Source organism: Cryptomeria japonica, chromosome 4 (assembly GCF_030272615.1).
Source record: "Cryptomeria japonica chromosome 4, Sugi_1.0, whole genome shotgun sequence".
Lineage (NCBI taxonomy): Eukaryota > Viridiplantae > Streptophyta > Pinopsida > Cupressales > Cupressaceae > Cryptomeria > Cryptomeria japonica.
Genome location: NC_081408.1, coordinates 641,235,602 through 641,250,867, shown reverse-complemented (window position 1 = coordinate 641,250,867; position 15,266 = coordinate 641,235,602). Strand labels below are relative to the sequence as shown.

General features: G+C 38.2%; 1 protein-coding gene across 1 annotated transcript; it reads right to left on the bottom strand.

The window, feature by feature from the left end:
• Positions 1-7,656: 7,656 nt before the first annotated feature.
• Positions 7,657-9,711, bottom strand: LOC131047761 (uncharacterized). Its single transcript, XM_057981551.2, has 2 exons — positions 9,170-9,711; positions 7,657-8,685 (listed from the first exon to the last, which is right to left on the bottom strand). The coding sequence occupies exons 1-2, from the start codon at positions 9,558-9,560 to the stop codon at positions 8,180-8,182; spliced, it is 897 nt and encodes a 298-aa protein (XP_057837534.2). The 5' UTR covers positions 9,561-9,711; the 3' UTR covers positions 7,657-8,179.
• Positions 9,712-15,266: the final 5,555 nt, after the last annotated feature.

The window sequence follows — 15,266 nt, the reverse complement described above, 5'->3', positions numbered from 1 at the left end:
AGATTTGATAATGGAGGAGAATATGTTTATGGTGTTTTTCATCACTTTTGTGTTGACGCTGGGATTAAGAGGGAGTTTTGTGTCCCTTATAATCTTCAACAAAACGATGTGGCTGAAAGAAAGAAAGAATAGGACAATTGTTGAGGCAACAAAGGCTATGGTTCATGACCAAAGCCTTCAAACATTTCTTTGGGCCAAGGCTTGCAAGACAGCAGTTCACATTCAGAATCGTAGTCCTCATCAGATTCTAGACAACTTGACTCCAGAAGAAGCTTTTTCAGGTGTCAAACCAGATGTTAGTTATTTCAGAATCTTTGGATGCCCCATTTATATTCATGTTCCAAAAGAGAAAAGAACTAAATTAGAACCCTCGGGCAAGAAAGGCATCTTTGTTGGTTATAGTGAATCTTCAAAAGCATATAGAATCTACATTCCGGGTTAAAAACAAATTGAAATCAGTAGAGATGTTTCTTTTAATGAAGATGTAGCTTGCAAGAAATCCAAAGAGACTAACTTGGAATCTATTGAAGATCTTGAGCATCCTCAAGATTTAGATACACCTAATCCGAATCTATCTTCAGACATTCATAGGGAGTATACTGATTTAGAAGATCCTACTGATTCAGCTAATCCGGCTGATCCAATTGATCCAGTTGACTCTATAGTCACGACAACAGGGCCCAGTAATAGTTCAGCTCATAAGAAAAGACCTCTGTGGGCTAGGCACACTATGGAAGATGCTAAAAAATATGTAGCCCCTCGTGGTACTTTCAAAGAAAGTAAAAGACCTCACAAGTTTGTTGATTATGTATCTTTGATGAGTCATATCATAGCATCTGAGCCCTGAAGTGTTGAAGAGGCTTTAAATCAGCAAGTGTGGAAGGATGCTATGATGGAGGAATATCAATCTATTATGAAAAATGATGTATGGGACATTGTTCCAAGACCTAAAAACAAATTAGTGGTTTCTTCTAAGTGGATGTTCAAAATCAAACATGCAGCTGATGGGAGTATAGAAAAGTTCAAGACTAGATTTGTAGCCAGAGGTTTTTCCCAAAAGGAAGGCATAGACTTCGAAGAATCCTTTGTACATATAGCTCGTTACACTTCTATCAGGACTATCATAGTTGTTGCAGTTGTTAAGGGTTGGAAACTTCATCAAATGGATGTGAAAATAGCCTTCTTGAATGGTAAAATTGAAGAGGAGGTTTACATTGAGCAGCCAAAGGGATTTGTTATTCATGATAGAGACTCGCATATATGCAGGCTGAAAAAGGCCTTATATGGTCTTAAACAAGCCCCTCGTGCTTGGTATGAGAGGATAGATCAATATCTTTTGAGTTTGGGCTTTCTAAAGAATGATGTTGATCCAAATTTATACTTCAATGTATGTGATGACAAAGTGTTGATTTTAGTGCTATATGTTGACGATTTATTTCTCACTAGTAATGATGATCTCATTGTCAAATGCAAGAAGGAGTTAACTTCAAAATTTGAAATGAAAGATCTTGGCTTGTTACATTATTTTTTTGGACTTGAAATATGGCAAAGATCCAATGAAATCATATTGAGTCAAGGAAAATATGCATGAAAAGATTTGATATGTTGTAAGTCTATGGTGACTCCTATGGAGGTAAATCTGAAAAAATTACATGATGATGCAATAAATTCAGATTTAGTTGATCCTACTATGTACAGGCAATTGATTGGCTCTTTAATGTACTTGATTAACACAAGGTCTGATATATGCTTTGCAGTTAATACCTTGAGTCAGTTCATGTGTGAACCAAGGCATATTCACCTTGTGGCAGCCAAACACATATTGAGATATGTACGTGGTACAATTGGATTTGGCTTAAAATTTTCTTCTTGTGTAGAACTGAACTTGTAGAGGTTTTTCAAATTCAAATTGGGCAGGTTGTGTGCCTGACAGAAAAAGCACTTCAGGTTATTGTTTTAGCTTAGGTTCAAGCTATGATTTTTTGATGCAGCAAGAGACAATCTTGTGTTGCTCAAAGTACAGCTGAAGCGAAATATGTTGCAACCTGTGTGGTTGCAAGAGAAACTGGGTGGCTTCGGAAATTACTTGCAGGCTTGTTTGGGCAGCCTTGGGAACTTACTGTGATTATGTGTGACAATCAAAGCTGTGTGAAGCTTTTAGTTAATCCAATATTTCATGATAGATCCAAACATGTGGAAATTAAATATCATTACTTGAGAGACATGATTCAACGAAAAGCAGTTGAACTCAAGTATATTTCAACAGGAGAGCAGACAACAGACATTCTCACCAAGCCGCTTCCGAGAGTGAAGTTCTGTTACTTTCGAGATAAACTTGACATTGTGGAGAATGAAGCTCTTGTTGAGAGAGAGTCTCGGCTTCATTGATTTTTTTCTTATTGTTAATGAGTTCTTCTCTGCGAGAGAAGTTTGAGGTGAAATCCCTTGATTAATGAGTTCTTCTCTGCGAGAGAAGTTTGAGGTGAAATCCCTTGATTAATGAGTTCTTTTTTGCGAGAGAAGTTCGAGGTGAAATCCCTTGTTCCACCCTCTGGGAGTAGCTATGGTGGAAGTCATGTGTATGACTTTATGATTTTTATTTATGTTTTCATTCACCCTCTAGGAGTAGCTATGGTGAATATTGTTATGCTGAGATTACAATTTTATTGAATAAACTTTGTGATGAGACTCTATTGACTTTCTTTGGTTGCAACTAGAGATGACGAAATGAAGAGCTCACTTTTGCTAAGAGGGAATGTTGAAGTTATAGCTACGATAGAGATCTAAGATGCATATCTATTCTCCTCTCCAACGTCTCTTATTTATTTCATATCTCAATCATCTATATTATTATGTGTCTCCGCCTTGGTCGCGTCAGTTAACTTTATCTATCTTGTACCTCTTCATTGGCTTCCGTTTTCCTTTCGAAATTCTTATTTGTTTATATGATCACTTTGAGGTTGTCACTGAGATGTCTATGTGGCTTTCGGTGAGATATCTATGTGGCTGTCGGTGATTTTTCCTGTACCATCGTGGAGTCTTTTCACTTGCGATTCGATTCATTATTTAGATCGCTCTTCTATTTTCGTGGAGTCTTCTTCTTCGGCAGTTTGATAATCATATTGCGAGCTTATCATTTTGTCTCATAGCAAGTTCAGAGTAATGTGTATGAATTCTGTCAAAACAGTATTATATGTTTTCTGTGTTCAAAGTTTTCAGACTTATGAAGTTTTATAGAATGTATATGAGATGTATCATTTGACTTCATTGTCATGATTGATTTGTAGAGAATCAAACTTATCTTAGTGTGATTGATGGTAACCTAAAACTATCAATAGTTGTATTCATTTTCAGAGATATAATAAAATGCATTTTTGAGTGGGTTGGGTTTTTCACCCTCAGGTGGAGAGTTTTCCTAGGATAAAGTTCTTATGTTTGTGTTGTTCAAAAGTTTAGTTTTCTGCTTTCTATTTATTTTGGTTCAAATTTAACAAGTATGACTCTGTAGTTCATCTTGAGTTTACAGTCCAGTATGTGAAACTTGGGTCCAAACATGAATGATAGCCAATGAGCCTCATAGAGTCAGAATGCAGTAGCATAGAGACAGACATGAGGACTTGGTTACCCTCAAGTATTTAATCCAACCAAGCAGGGTGATGAACAATTGACCTCATGAAATAGCATGTTTGTAATGGCATAGAAACCTTCAGTCAAGGTGATGTTACTTCTGTAAGCTTCAACCAGTTTGTTAATCCAGATACACAATCCAGTCAGAGGTCATACTAGTTAGGGGTAGCCTATAGTGAATGACCGACTAGGGATCTGTGTAGGATTACCCTTCAGTTTAGATGGCATGAGTTCAACTTGCGTTACCTCCTTGCGAAGGGTCAAGTCAATCCAATCGGATATGGCACAGGAGACTAGTAAGTCTATGGTTGGGCGGAAAAGCGCCCTGATGATATTTTCCCTCCTCTTTGGTTTGTTGATAAAGTAATGAAAGTTCAAAATGTTAGCATCAAGAGAAATGTACTTTTTAAACCATTTCTCTTTCATTTAAATTGAAATGTTTTAAGTTGCTTTCATATCTATTGTTCTTGCTTATAGTATGGATCATTGTAATGCAAGTTTCAATTAAGTTCTAATTTCATTTCAGTTATTTGATTATAAAAAAAAAGGGTAGTTTTTCCCTGTTTTTCTGCTACAAAGATGTAAAGTTGTTATTTCAAATTTGCATATGTTGTTGCTTGTAACAGCAAGGCTGTCCACTGGCCTCTACCCTTTTTGTTATAGCCTCAGAAGCTCTTCACTATATTCTAAGATCAGAGTTCTAGAGAGATGACCATCAAGGAATCAAACTACTTGATAATTCCCTCCTAATGAACATTCAATTTGAAAATGATACTGCCTTATTTCCAGTCTTGGATGAAAACAATATGGGGAATCTTAGAAGCAAGTTGGACTTGTGTTCTGTTGCTTCTGGGGTAAAACAAATTTAATCCAAATCCATCCTTTTGGTATCGAATAATGAGGCTCCTAAGTGGTTGACAAGGTTTGGTTGGCAATGGGGGGGACCTGACAAGATAGTTAGGTATATTGGAATCCCCTTCTCAATTTCCCCTACTCTTTCTGATATGTGGAACTGGATGTTCAGTTTGATTGAGAAAAAGTTGAATAGTTGGAACAGAACATTCTTATCACTAGCGGATAGAACTCAGATCTGCCAGAAGATTCTCTCAACATACTCTATTTACTATGCTTCAGTGTGGTTCTTCTCTGGCTATCAAGTGAGTATCTTCCAAAAGGTCATTAGGAATTTCCTCTGGTCAGATGGTAAAGGGACCAAAAAGAGACATGCGGTTAGATGGGAGTGGTGTTGCATGATGAGGATGAGGGTTTGGGGCCAAAAGACTTGAAGCTGCAAGGTATAGCCCTAGCCACTAAATGGATTGTGAAAGTGATGGAGGGAAATGAACCTTAGAAAATCCTAGTGAGACAAAATATTCTAGAAGCCTACCCGAAACCTGCAAGGAGATGGGATAATGTCCATATCCTGGATAGTCTCTTTTCTAGTTTTAGCATTGTGCCTTCTGGTTCTAAATTATTGTCTTTCGTAGCATCTGGAAAGCTTGGGAGACTTGTAGAGGTCTGATTAGAGGTAATGAAGCAAAACTTATTAATCAAGGAATTGTTTGTGGTTGTAGATCCCCATGGTGGAACTTAAAACACAAAAACAAACCTTTAGCTCTGCTACAAGGTAGCTCTGCTACAAGGTTGCTCTGCTAGAAAGTGGAATAAATTGGGCATCTCCTCCTTCAGCAGGATATTATATAATGGTATGCTGAAAAGTTGGAATGTATTGCAGGAGGAATATGATCTATCAACCAGCAATAAGAAAACCTTCGCTATTCTTGAAAAAAGCCTTATGTGTCTTAAGCAACCTGTGCAACTCAAAAATGAAAGTGATTGCATCTCCAGTGCTAAATGTGCAAATGGTTCTCGTTTCCTGAAACTTAAAGTCAGATGTCTATACAAGCTGTTAGTCCAATCTGATTGCATTGTTGTTCATGTTAACAAAGTCTGGAAATTGAATTGGGAGGTTAAAGTGTGGTCCAAAATCTTTAACATTTGCTGGTCCGGTTTGGCTGAACCTAAGAAAAAATATTTTAAATGGCAATTGTTGCTTCAGAAGTTACCTTTTGATAACAAGAATGCACTGTCTTGTTTCTGGCTGTCCTGAAAGCTACATGCATATTTTTTTTGAATGTCGTTATGCAACCTTTGTCTGGTCCTTGTTCATGGGTCAATTTGATGGTTGGAATGTAAGTAATGTCAATGCTTGGCTTGAAATTGTTACTGGTCATGTTAAAGGGCTTAAAAAGAGGTCTACCATGTTTTAGTTTTGTCTTTCTACTGAGATTTTATGGGTTTTATGGAAAAAGTGTAATGAACATGTGTACCAAGGTAAGGATAGAGTCCTTACTGGGTCTGCTATTAGACTCGCATCATTGTTAATCATTGAATAGGTTACTCTTACTCTAAAATTACCAGCAGAAAAAGTTTATGAAGGTGATTGAGGATGGCTCTTCTCCACTGTTTAAAGAGGATATTCAGGACACAGACTACTGGCCTCAAGACTTGAGGCAAATTGACAAAAAGTTTCAAGGGGTATATAGATTTTCAAAATGTTTATATCAAGGAACACCAATACCAGATCAGACGGGATGTAACTGTGAGGTACTTGGAGGTGTCTCACCAGAATTTTGACACATCCAGTTGGGAAAGGATTCCCCCTCCCTAGGCACCTACGAGTCCTTCAAGGAAAGCAGGGAACAGCCAAAACATCCAAGCAGAGGCAAAAACAATGGTAAACAGGTAGCAGGACGTGATGAGCAGCAGAAGGATAATGAAGAACAACAGAGAGAAGATGAAGATCAGTTGGGTGAAGGAAATGAACGGCGGGATGATGAGGCAGGTACTCAGGGTGGTGAACAGAGAGGCATGCAGGAAGAGGACTATGAAGAGGAAGAGGAACAGCAAGGTGACGGGGATGATGCTGAAGGAGCAGATGCAGATGCTGATGCATATTGAGAACTACACTATGGGCCTCATATATGATATACAAGATGAATGCTATACTTTTTGTCTTCCGGTAGACTTTTACTTACGGTTGCTCTTAAATATTGGACTGTTGCTTTCAATGGACTATGTTATATTTTGATGTGTATGGATGAACTATGGAGTGATCTTCTTGATCACTATTTGATGTACTCAGACCTCTGATGGCCCTTTTTTTGGCTTAATATTACTTCGTATACGATCTTCAATCCAAAAAAAATACCTAAAATGGAGCACGAAAACTCAGAAGAAAATTACAGGACCCAATGAAAACTATGATTCTAACCATTTCTACATCTTAACCAGGTAAATTCTTCCTATAAAAATGTTGATGATGCTTGCCAGTGCACCTGAACTATCATACAAGTGAGACAGGCTGATAATGCATCCAAGTGAATCATGAATAGCATAACAAAACTACGTCAAGCCTTAAGAGTACCTCTTGGCATATGTCAGATCTGACATAGAGATGTATGGTTGATAATTCTATAGGACAAAAGGAAAATTTGATCTCCAGATGGATTCTGTAGCAGTGAACAATCCCATGGGATGGAAAGGGCAAAAAGACCCAGATAAATCCATATCAGTCTATAATCAAACGGGACATCAATTATGCTTGGGGATAAAATGGATATGGTTCTCAACAATACCATGTGATGGGAATGACCAGAATGATCCCTAGATGGATATACTTGTTAATAATCCCAAGGAAAGAAAAATTAAAATGCAATCTCCCACAAAAAACAAAGAGTGGTCCTACAATGCCGTGCTTATGGCACTATTTGTGCAATGCAAAGACCGAATCAAAAGGACCGAATCTGAGTGTAGAGACCCTACAAGATCCCAAAAACTTGTCATACAAAATCACTTTAGAAATCTCATCTTCTCATCATGGCTAATTATGAAGAAAGTAGTTACCATAAGTAGATCTAAAGAAATAAAACCTTAACGATCAGACTTTACACTGGCTTAAATTAAATAGACCATATGTATGGTTTGAACAGATGGATGGCATACATATGAAGAAACCCCATCCATTGATTGCATCAAAAATCTAAATTTGAATAGATAACAGATAAGAAAACAACATTGTTATACGGCCTGCAAAACCATTACCATTTAAGTGAATAAAGAATTATCACCAATTACATTCCATCCATAGAGAATTGTGACAAGCAACCAAGCCAGGGGAGGCTGGTTAAGTTCCTTACTCGTATCTCCTTATCAACTGAGAAAGATTTAAATCCCCTATGAATTATAATAGGGAAGAAGCCTCAGTTCTCCTCAAAATCCAGGAATAACTGAAGCTCTAAGGCCATGCCCTACAATGGCTTAAATGATGGGAAATCCATCTCGCATATATTGTAATAGTTGCAGTTACTACCTATTTAGAATTGATTTCCTATTTAGGAATCAAGATTGGTCACAAAATGTGCGCTTTAGACCTCCGAAGACTTGAATTTGATATAATTGATGCTTCAAGCAATAAGGTCTCTGTTTTATTATGTACTTACCATGAAATTATAAAAAGTAGTCATAAGCTCTGCTGGCTGAATTATTTCCTTTAAAATAATTTTAATCTCCTGCAAGCAGCCTCTAAAATCTGATCTTCTGAATAGTCAGTGAGATAGCCCTGTTCTGATTTCAAACCTTCTTTTTCCGCTAGTAAAGACACTTCTGCTTGAACTTTATCTGGACCAACACTTTTGGCATCCAGCAAGTTACAAGCAATCTCCATGACCTTATCACCATGTAACAAGGCCATGGCCTGAACACCTGGCAAACCTCCACCTCTCGCACTCACTTTTCTTGCAATCCTCCGGCCAATGACAAGATCACTGGAAACAATTGGCACATTGTAATTGACCACCCAAGGACATGCACCCACAACCACAACCCCAGTCCTTGGTAAAACTTGACATGGCCCGAACTCTGGTGACAGGCTCAAAGGAACAGAAGCTAACCCCACCCATTGCCCCTCACGATTGGGCTTGAAATAGCCCAATTCTCTCCGGATTGAATCCAGGGTTCTGTTTTCATGGTGTGCTGCTCCATACAGAAATGTGGGTACTGCACCATATGAATGCATCATATCAGCTTAAATGTTGGTGCTCGAGGAAGCAACTCAAAGCTATAATTACATGCTGAGAAAGTTATCAGAGCAACAATTAGGCCACTGTATAGATGTCCCTATTGACTGAAACTATTGTTGCTGTGACCAATTTTAATGTTTCTCATGACCTAAAATTCCATGTAATGGGTTGCGATGGCAAGCATATTTTCATGAAACAGGCTTATACAACAAACATCTCTCTTTGTGTATTTATGCCCGCAAAATATCAAATTTAGTGAAATCTGACCTTTCCTACCCAGATGAAAAAAGCAGGGCATATAAGTATGAGGGATATTAAATACATTGAACTCCATGGGTTATATCGATCTGATTTATATTCAATAGGGTTGTTTAAAATTTGTGGGAAACTACATATAAAATTCCTGTATTTTTCAAGATTACTCAAATTGGTTGCAAAATGAAAGGGGGAGATAGACAGACCATTGAGAGTGGTACCAATCTGAGCAGCCACAGAGCAAGCTAGAGAGGCCACTTGACTGAGAGAAGCTTCTCCTAGCGGGTGGAAACATATGTGATCAACAACCCCAAGCCGAGGATGAGTTCCACCGTGCTCTTCAAGATTTATGTACTGTAATGCAGTTTTAGCCATACCCAATACTGCTTCTTGCAGAGGAGATGACAAGGAGATTCCATGTTCCAAATGTGATACAAGTGTGTATCCAACACGATTGTAGTCCTTGTCTTCAAATACATTGAGTAAAGAAGACAGTGGGTGACCTTTGGCTGCCTTCCCTATGGCTTCCAGTGTCTTGGCATTTCTGCTCTCGGATACATAGAGCTTGCAGCAGGCTAAGGCTGCTTGCTTTAACATCTTCAGCTTGTTGGTGAACAGTTCGATTCATTCTTCCATGGAGGTAGGAACGGAGATAAGATAAACTGAAGATTGGTAGCCTATTCTAACTCAATTTAAAAAGGTTTTCTTTGAACTTAGGTAGCGGGCTAATTCGTCCCCTCGTGATCCATAATCATGGAGGGATATGGGCCACGGGAAAATTTGTAACGAAAAAGAATCTCATAAAGGATTTTTATTTTCCTTGGAGTTGTTTATTATGGAGTGAGGTTACAATATTTTTTAATTATTCTAATTTTTTATGTGGTCTTCTTAAGATTTTTAGAAAGGTATTTGATAAGTTTTGAATATTTTTTTTTAGATTTATTATATTATTAATTGTAAATAAATTATGGAATTGTTATTTTTAAAGAATTTTAATTAAATTCTTTATCATAAATTATTCTTATAAAAATTTATAAGATAAATTAAGTATAAAAAGTTCTCAAGTTATAAATTTTCTTAATAACATGCATTGAATTTTTTAGGTATCTTCATTATTGTGATTCTTGGATTGATTAGAGTTATTTATATGAAACTACTAAAGAATAATGATATGCTTGATGGACCTACCTTAATGGGTTGATTTAGATGGATGGTTGGCACTTAATAATTGATTGATTGCTTAAGGTGTTATAAACCAAAGGTGATGTGCTCAATTGTCTATGGACCATAATCTTATAATGTAAGTTAACACATAATAAAATGATAAAGTATGCTTCAAATTTTCAAATAAACGACTTCAAGGATGTTACTCGAAGAAATGGAAACAAGAAGAGGATTTAGAAGAGCTTAGTCATTCTAATAACTGAAAAACTTATGTATTTCTCTTATGGACTAATTTGAATCAGGAAGAATACTTTAGAAGTTACCTTAGAGTCTTTTATTCTTTATTCTTGGTATTTATGCCTTTAGGACACCACCATGTGTGGTTTAATCCTCTTTGGTGCTATCACATGTATCTTATACAACTACAGCTTATCCTATATGATTATGCAGCTTGCACTTGTAATTAAATGGGTATGTAGATGAGGACCAATGTAATAAGCATCGTTGGATACTTGTCTTGAGAAAGTTTAATTGCAAAACTTCCTCAATGGTGGTCAAGTCTCATAATTTTTTTGAAAGAATTGAGTGGATCCTTGGATAATATGCAAAATGCCTAAGTAATGAATCTTCAATATTAGGGTGAGTGTGTGAGCATAGTAGTGTAGTAAATCTCAACCTAGTGGTTCTACTATTATGTTGGAGATGCATGCAAGATTTCCTCTTATTATTTGTCTTTTGTACCAAAACCATTCGTGTGAATGCATAATTGTCATTTTACATAAAGTAACTTTATGACCATTTTCTACTATTTTGGCATGCAAGGTAAATGTTAAGGATTAAATCTAATAAAGCAAGTCTTGACAATGGAATAATGAAATTTTTAAATATTGTGAATGTCATTAGGGGATTGCACTATAGGTGTAGTGACATTCTAGGTGAATAGATGAGTGCTCAAGTGAGTGCTAGAATAAGAAAGATGTGGATTTTACATTGGCTTGTGCACAACAATGGTCCCAATCAATTGCATGATTTAGTTATCTAAGGAAAGGGCTAAAATGGGTGTAAAGGTGAAGGTGAAAATTATAAAGTATGCATATTCCTGAAGGAACACAATGGATCAGTAAGAGGGGAAGTGAATCAGTGGTAATCAAAACTTTTAACTTCCAAAAGATCTAAACTTTAATCACAATAATCATAATGTTATGAGCAGAGATATAAAACATATTAACACACACACACACCCATAGAGAAAATTCATAACACAAGAATATACGAGGAAAACCCACGGTGGGAAAAACCTCGGTGAGAAATACTATTGGAGTCTACTACTCCAATCCAGCCTCACAAGTAAATCTGATTACAATGTTTATGGGTACCAACCCAAAGGAGCTACAACCCCTGAAGTTTATGGGCACCAACCCAAAGGAGCACCAACCCCTAAAGTTTATGGGCACCAACCCAAAGGAGCACCAACCCCTAGCTCTAAGCACTCACTCAGAGATTTACAATGAACAAATATTAAATACAATTTGAGTACCTTGTTGCAAATGAGGTTTTGCAACACTATACAAAAGTTTTGCTCTTGAGATTGATTTATCTCTCTTCTACTCTCTGATCTTTAGGCCTCAATCTCAGCTTTCTACCTTCTTCTTATCTTTGCAACCTACTCTCTATTCTCTACTCTAATCTATCCTCCTTCTCTTCCTCTCATAGTGTATATAACCCATTGTGTTATCTGTCACTACTCTCTACACTCTGGTCTCTAGCTTATGCTACTCTCTATCTTCTATTTCATGCTCTTCATTGTTTTCTCTCTATTATGACTCTCAGCTACTTTGAGTCTCTTCCACACCTTTGAACATTCTACATGCAGTCCCTTCTTATTGTATTAGGTCTACACTGGCATCGTGTTTTTGACCCGTGTGTGGGCTACGTCTCTATGACACTCTTCTCTCTATTCTCTATCCTATAATTTGCAGAGCTCCTACACTATCACACCTTTAGCAACAACCACAAAACTGAATGCACTACTCTCTTTTTCTCAACATCCCCCAGCTTGCATCTGCCAACTCAACAATCACATCTGCAGCTGTCAAATCTCAGAACATGTACTCTATTCTCGGTCATCTCTATACCTGCAGGATTTCCCTCCAAAAATTGATTCACAATCTGATCTCCTCAACCTCTGAGAGATCATGTCTACCAATCAGACTCTCTGTACACATCACTCAGATAGATAATTGCCCGCAATAAATGTATTCTCTTGGAAACAACTGTGTTCAGATCACTCTTCTGATATAAGATTGCTATACTTAGCAATCTTTAGCCTGGTATATTTTCTCGAGCCTCAAAAAGGCTCACCAACTCCTTCTACAACATGATCACATTAAATGTTGCTTCATTCTTCTCATTCGATTGATTACTATCTTTAGTAATCTTCATCTATCTGGTGAGTTTGATTATCTCCTATGTTGATCATCTCAAGCCGCACACCACTTTGTTGGCCTGGTCGCCATTAATACATTCTTCATCTTCTATCGACCTACCCGGACAAGATCGACAACTACCACACTTAAATCCATTATCACCGACTTCTACATATCCGATTCCATCTTTGTTCACTAGGGAGCCTCGTATCTTCTTATTCTTCGTCCAGATCACATGGTGAAGGTCGTTCGGCCTCCACGTAAAACCCTTGTGCCAATTTACATATGCAAGTGTCATCAAAAGTCTTCATAATTGACATCTAAGTCACCTAGTCAACCATAGTCAACCACCACATGGACTATCATACTTATCGGGCTACCAACATGTCGATTGAAACACCTCTAATGAGCATGATGACCTTAAACTTTGTCATTGCAGGATGGCAAGATGCGCGCCATTTTGCCTTTTAACTCGCCCTGCATCACTATTCACATGCCCATTTTGCTCATGCAGGCTGGCGGGATGCATCATCTTTCTGCCTTGGTTTACCCCACGAGTTCCTCTTTACTTTCATCTGCAAGTTGCAAGATAGTAGGATCCTTCTCTTTCTTCATTGCCTTGTCTCGCATGACCATCACACACCCACCTTGAATGGTGTGGGATAGCGGGAGCATTCTTCCTCTATCATCATGTTTCCCCGCACGACCATCGTCTTGTTTTACTTAGTATCGCGGGATAGCGGGATAAATATCTCGCTTCACCTTGTGTTTACCCGCATGACCATCTTTCACTCATCCATCATGTCGCAAGATGGCGGGAAGCATCCCATGCTTCCCCTTGTGTTACCCCACAAGACCTCTAGTCTCAAAGAAAACAAGTCGCGGGATAGCAGGGGGTCGCTATGCCTTGTTTGAAGTTATCCCGCACGGACACCATGCACACACTTTGCATGTTGCGGGACAGTGGGAGACACATTTCCCTTTTTCTCTTCACTTTTCCTTATCTCACGGGCATCTTCACCTCCCTGCTTGGTCACACAGGATAATGGGATGCCTTTGCATTTGTTTCCCCTGCATGATATTTTGTGTGCCTCCTAACCTATGTGGGATAAGGGAATCTACAATCTTCCTTTCAGTTTCTTATCTAGTGCGACTTTTGTTGGTCACTTTTGCTACTGCAGGATAAGAGGGACTGCCTTGTTCATCAAACTTAAGTTACCCCGCGCGACTAGCACATGACCTTTTCAACAACGTGGGATTGCGGGGGTGACCTCTAACTTTGTTAATATTCTTACCCCACATGACCATCATCTTTGCTATGTTTAACGTAGTGGGATACCAACACATGCGCAATGGGTCCCATATGACCATAGCACAGCTTAAGAAAACCACTGAGCCGCCAACATGTGTACATATGCGAACACCTAGATAGATGGGGACCACTCGAATCCAACTCGGACTTTCCAGATAAACGCGATACTCTAATAAGTGACAGAGGTCATCAAGTTGAGCTACCATTCTGGTCAAACTGTTGTGCATCAACGAATTTGAATCTGCAGTCCTCATGAATCAAACCTTGTGAGTCCAATGCACTACGAGGCATATGTAGATCAGCTCCAACACTGATCTACACTCTGTAATCCATGTTCTTCTATAACTTGCAACATTTGTGTAGCATAACATGATGTGTTATGCACAACTGCATGCATGACTACCTAACCTGCATGTTATGCGCTTCACCAATCTTTATGTTATGCACACCTGCTACACCAACTTCTCTACAACCACCATGCATAATCATATAACCATTAACTGTTGACATCAATCAACTCTACCATATGATTTAATCTAATCTTCCTCTGAAACCTCATCATCCTTTATTAGTGTAACCATTAACTGTTGACATCAATCAACTCTGCATGCTCGCTACATCTTCATCTATTGGGTGTCTAGTATGTCACTCTACAACTTCATCAACCTAGCCATGCACACACGCATTGACATCAATGACAACTTTAATGCCAACAATCTCCCCCTTTAGCATTGATGTCAACACCAACCACCATTCTCCCCTTTTGACAATAATGGCAAAGGGGTTGACTGCCAACACACTCAAACTTGTTCTTCTCCTCCTATGACACATGAGTGTATACACTACTATGGCTAGATGAACCATTATTACAATATATGTTTGAAATGATCCAACATCATAAAAATAAACTCTGATCGAGTCTTCTTAGCTCCCCCTATGGTCCTCTGTCAGCATATGCATTTTGTCTCCCCCTGAGAACCAAAACCATATACTACATCTGCTTAGCTATCTTCCATCTATCTTCTTCTTAAATGATTTTCCTCATATCTGCAGCACCATGTCCATACATTAGTCCTTTTCAAAAAATTGGGGATGAATGATGTGATCAGTATGTGCCTCCCCCTAAGGCCCTGCATCACCTTAATCTTGAGGAGATATCATCTATGCATGGAATGCATCATGCTGGCCTAATGACTCGGCCTTCTTGTTTTTCGCATTTCCTATGTTCTGTTTCATTTTCTAAACCTGCATCAATTCATTCCTCTTATCTACTACAACCTCTAGAGAAACATCAATCATATTTCTTGATTTGGCGATTCTTGTCTTGCAATACCTTGTAGTGTGGCCAAAGTTATTGCAGCAGTAGCACACTGTGTTCATTCCAAACAAAGGAGTAGAGGA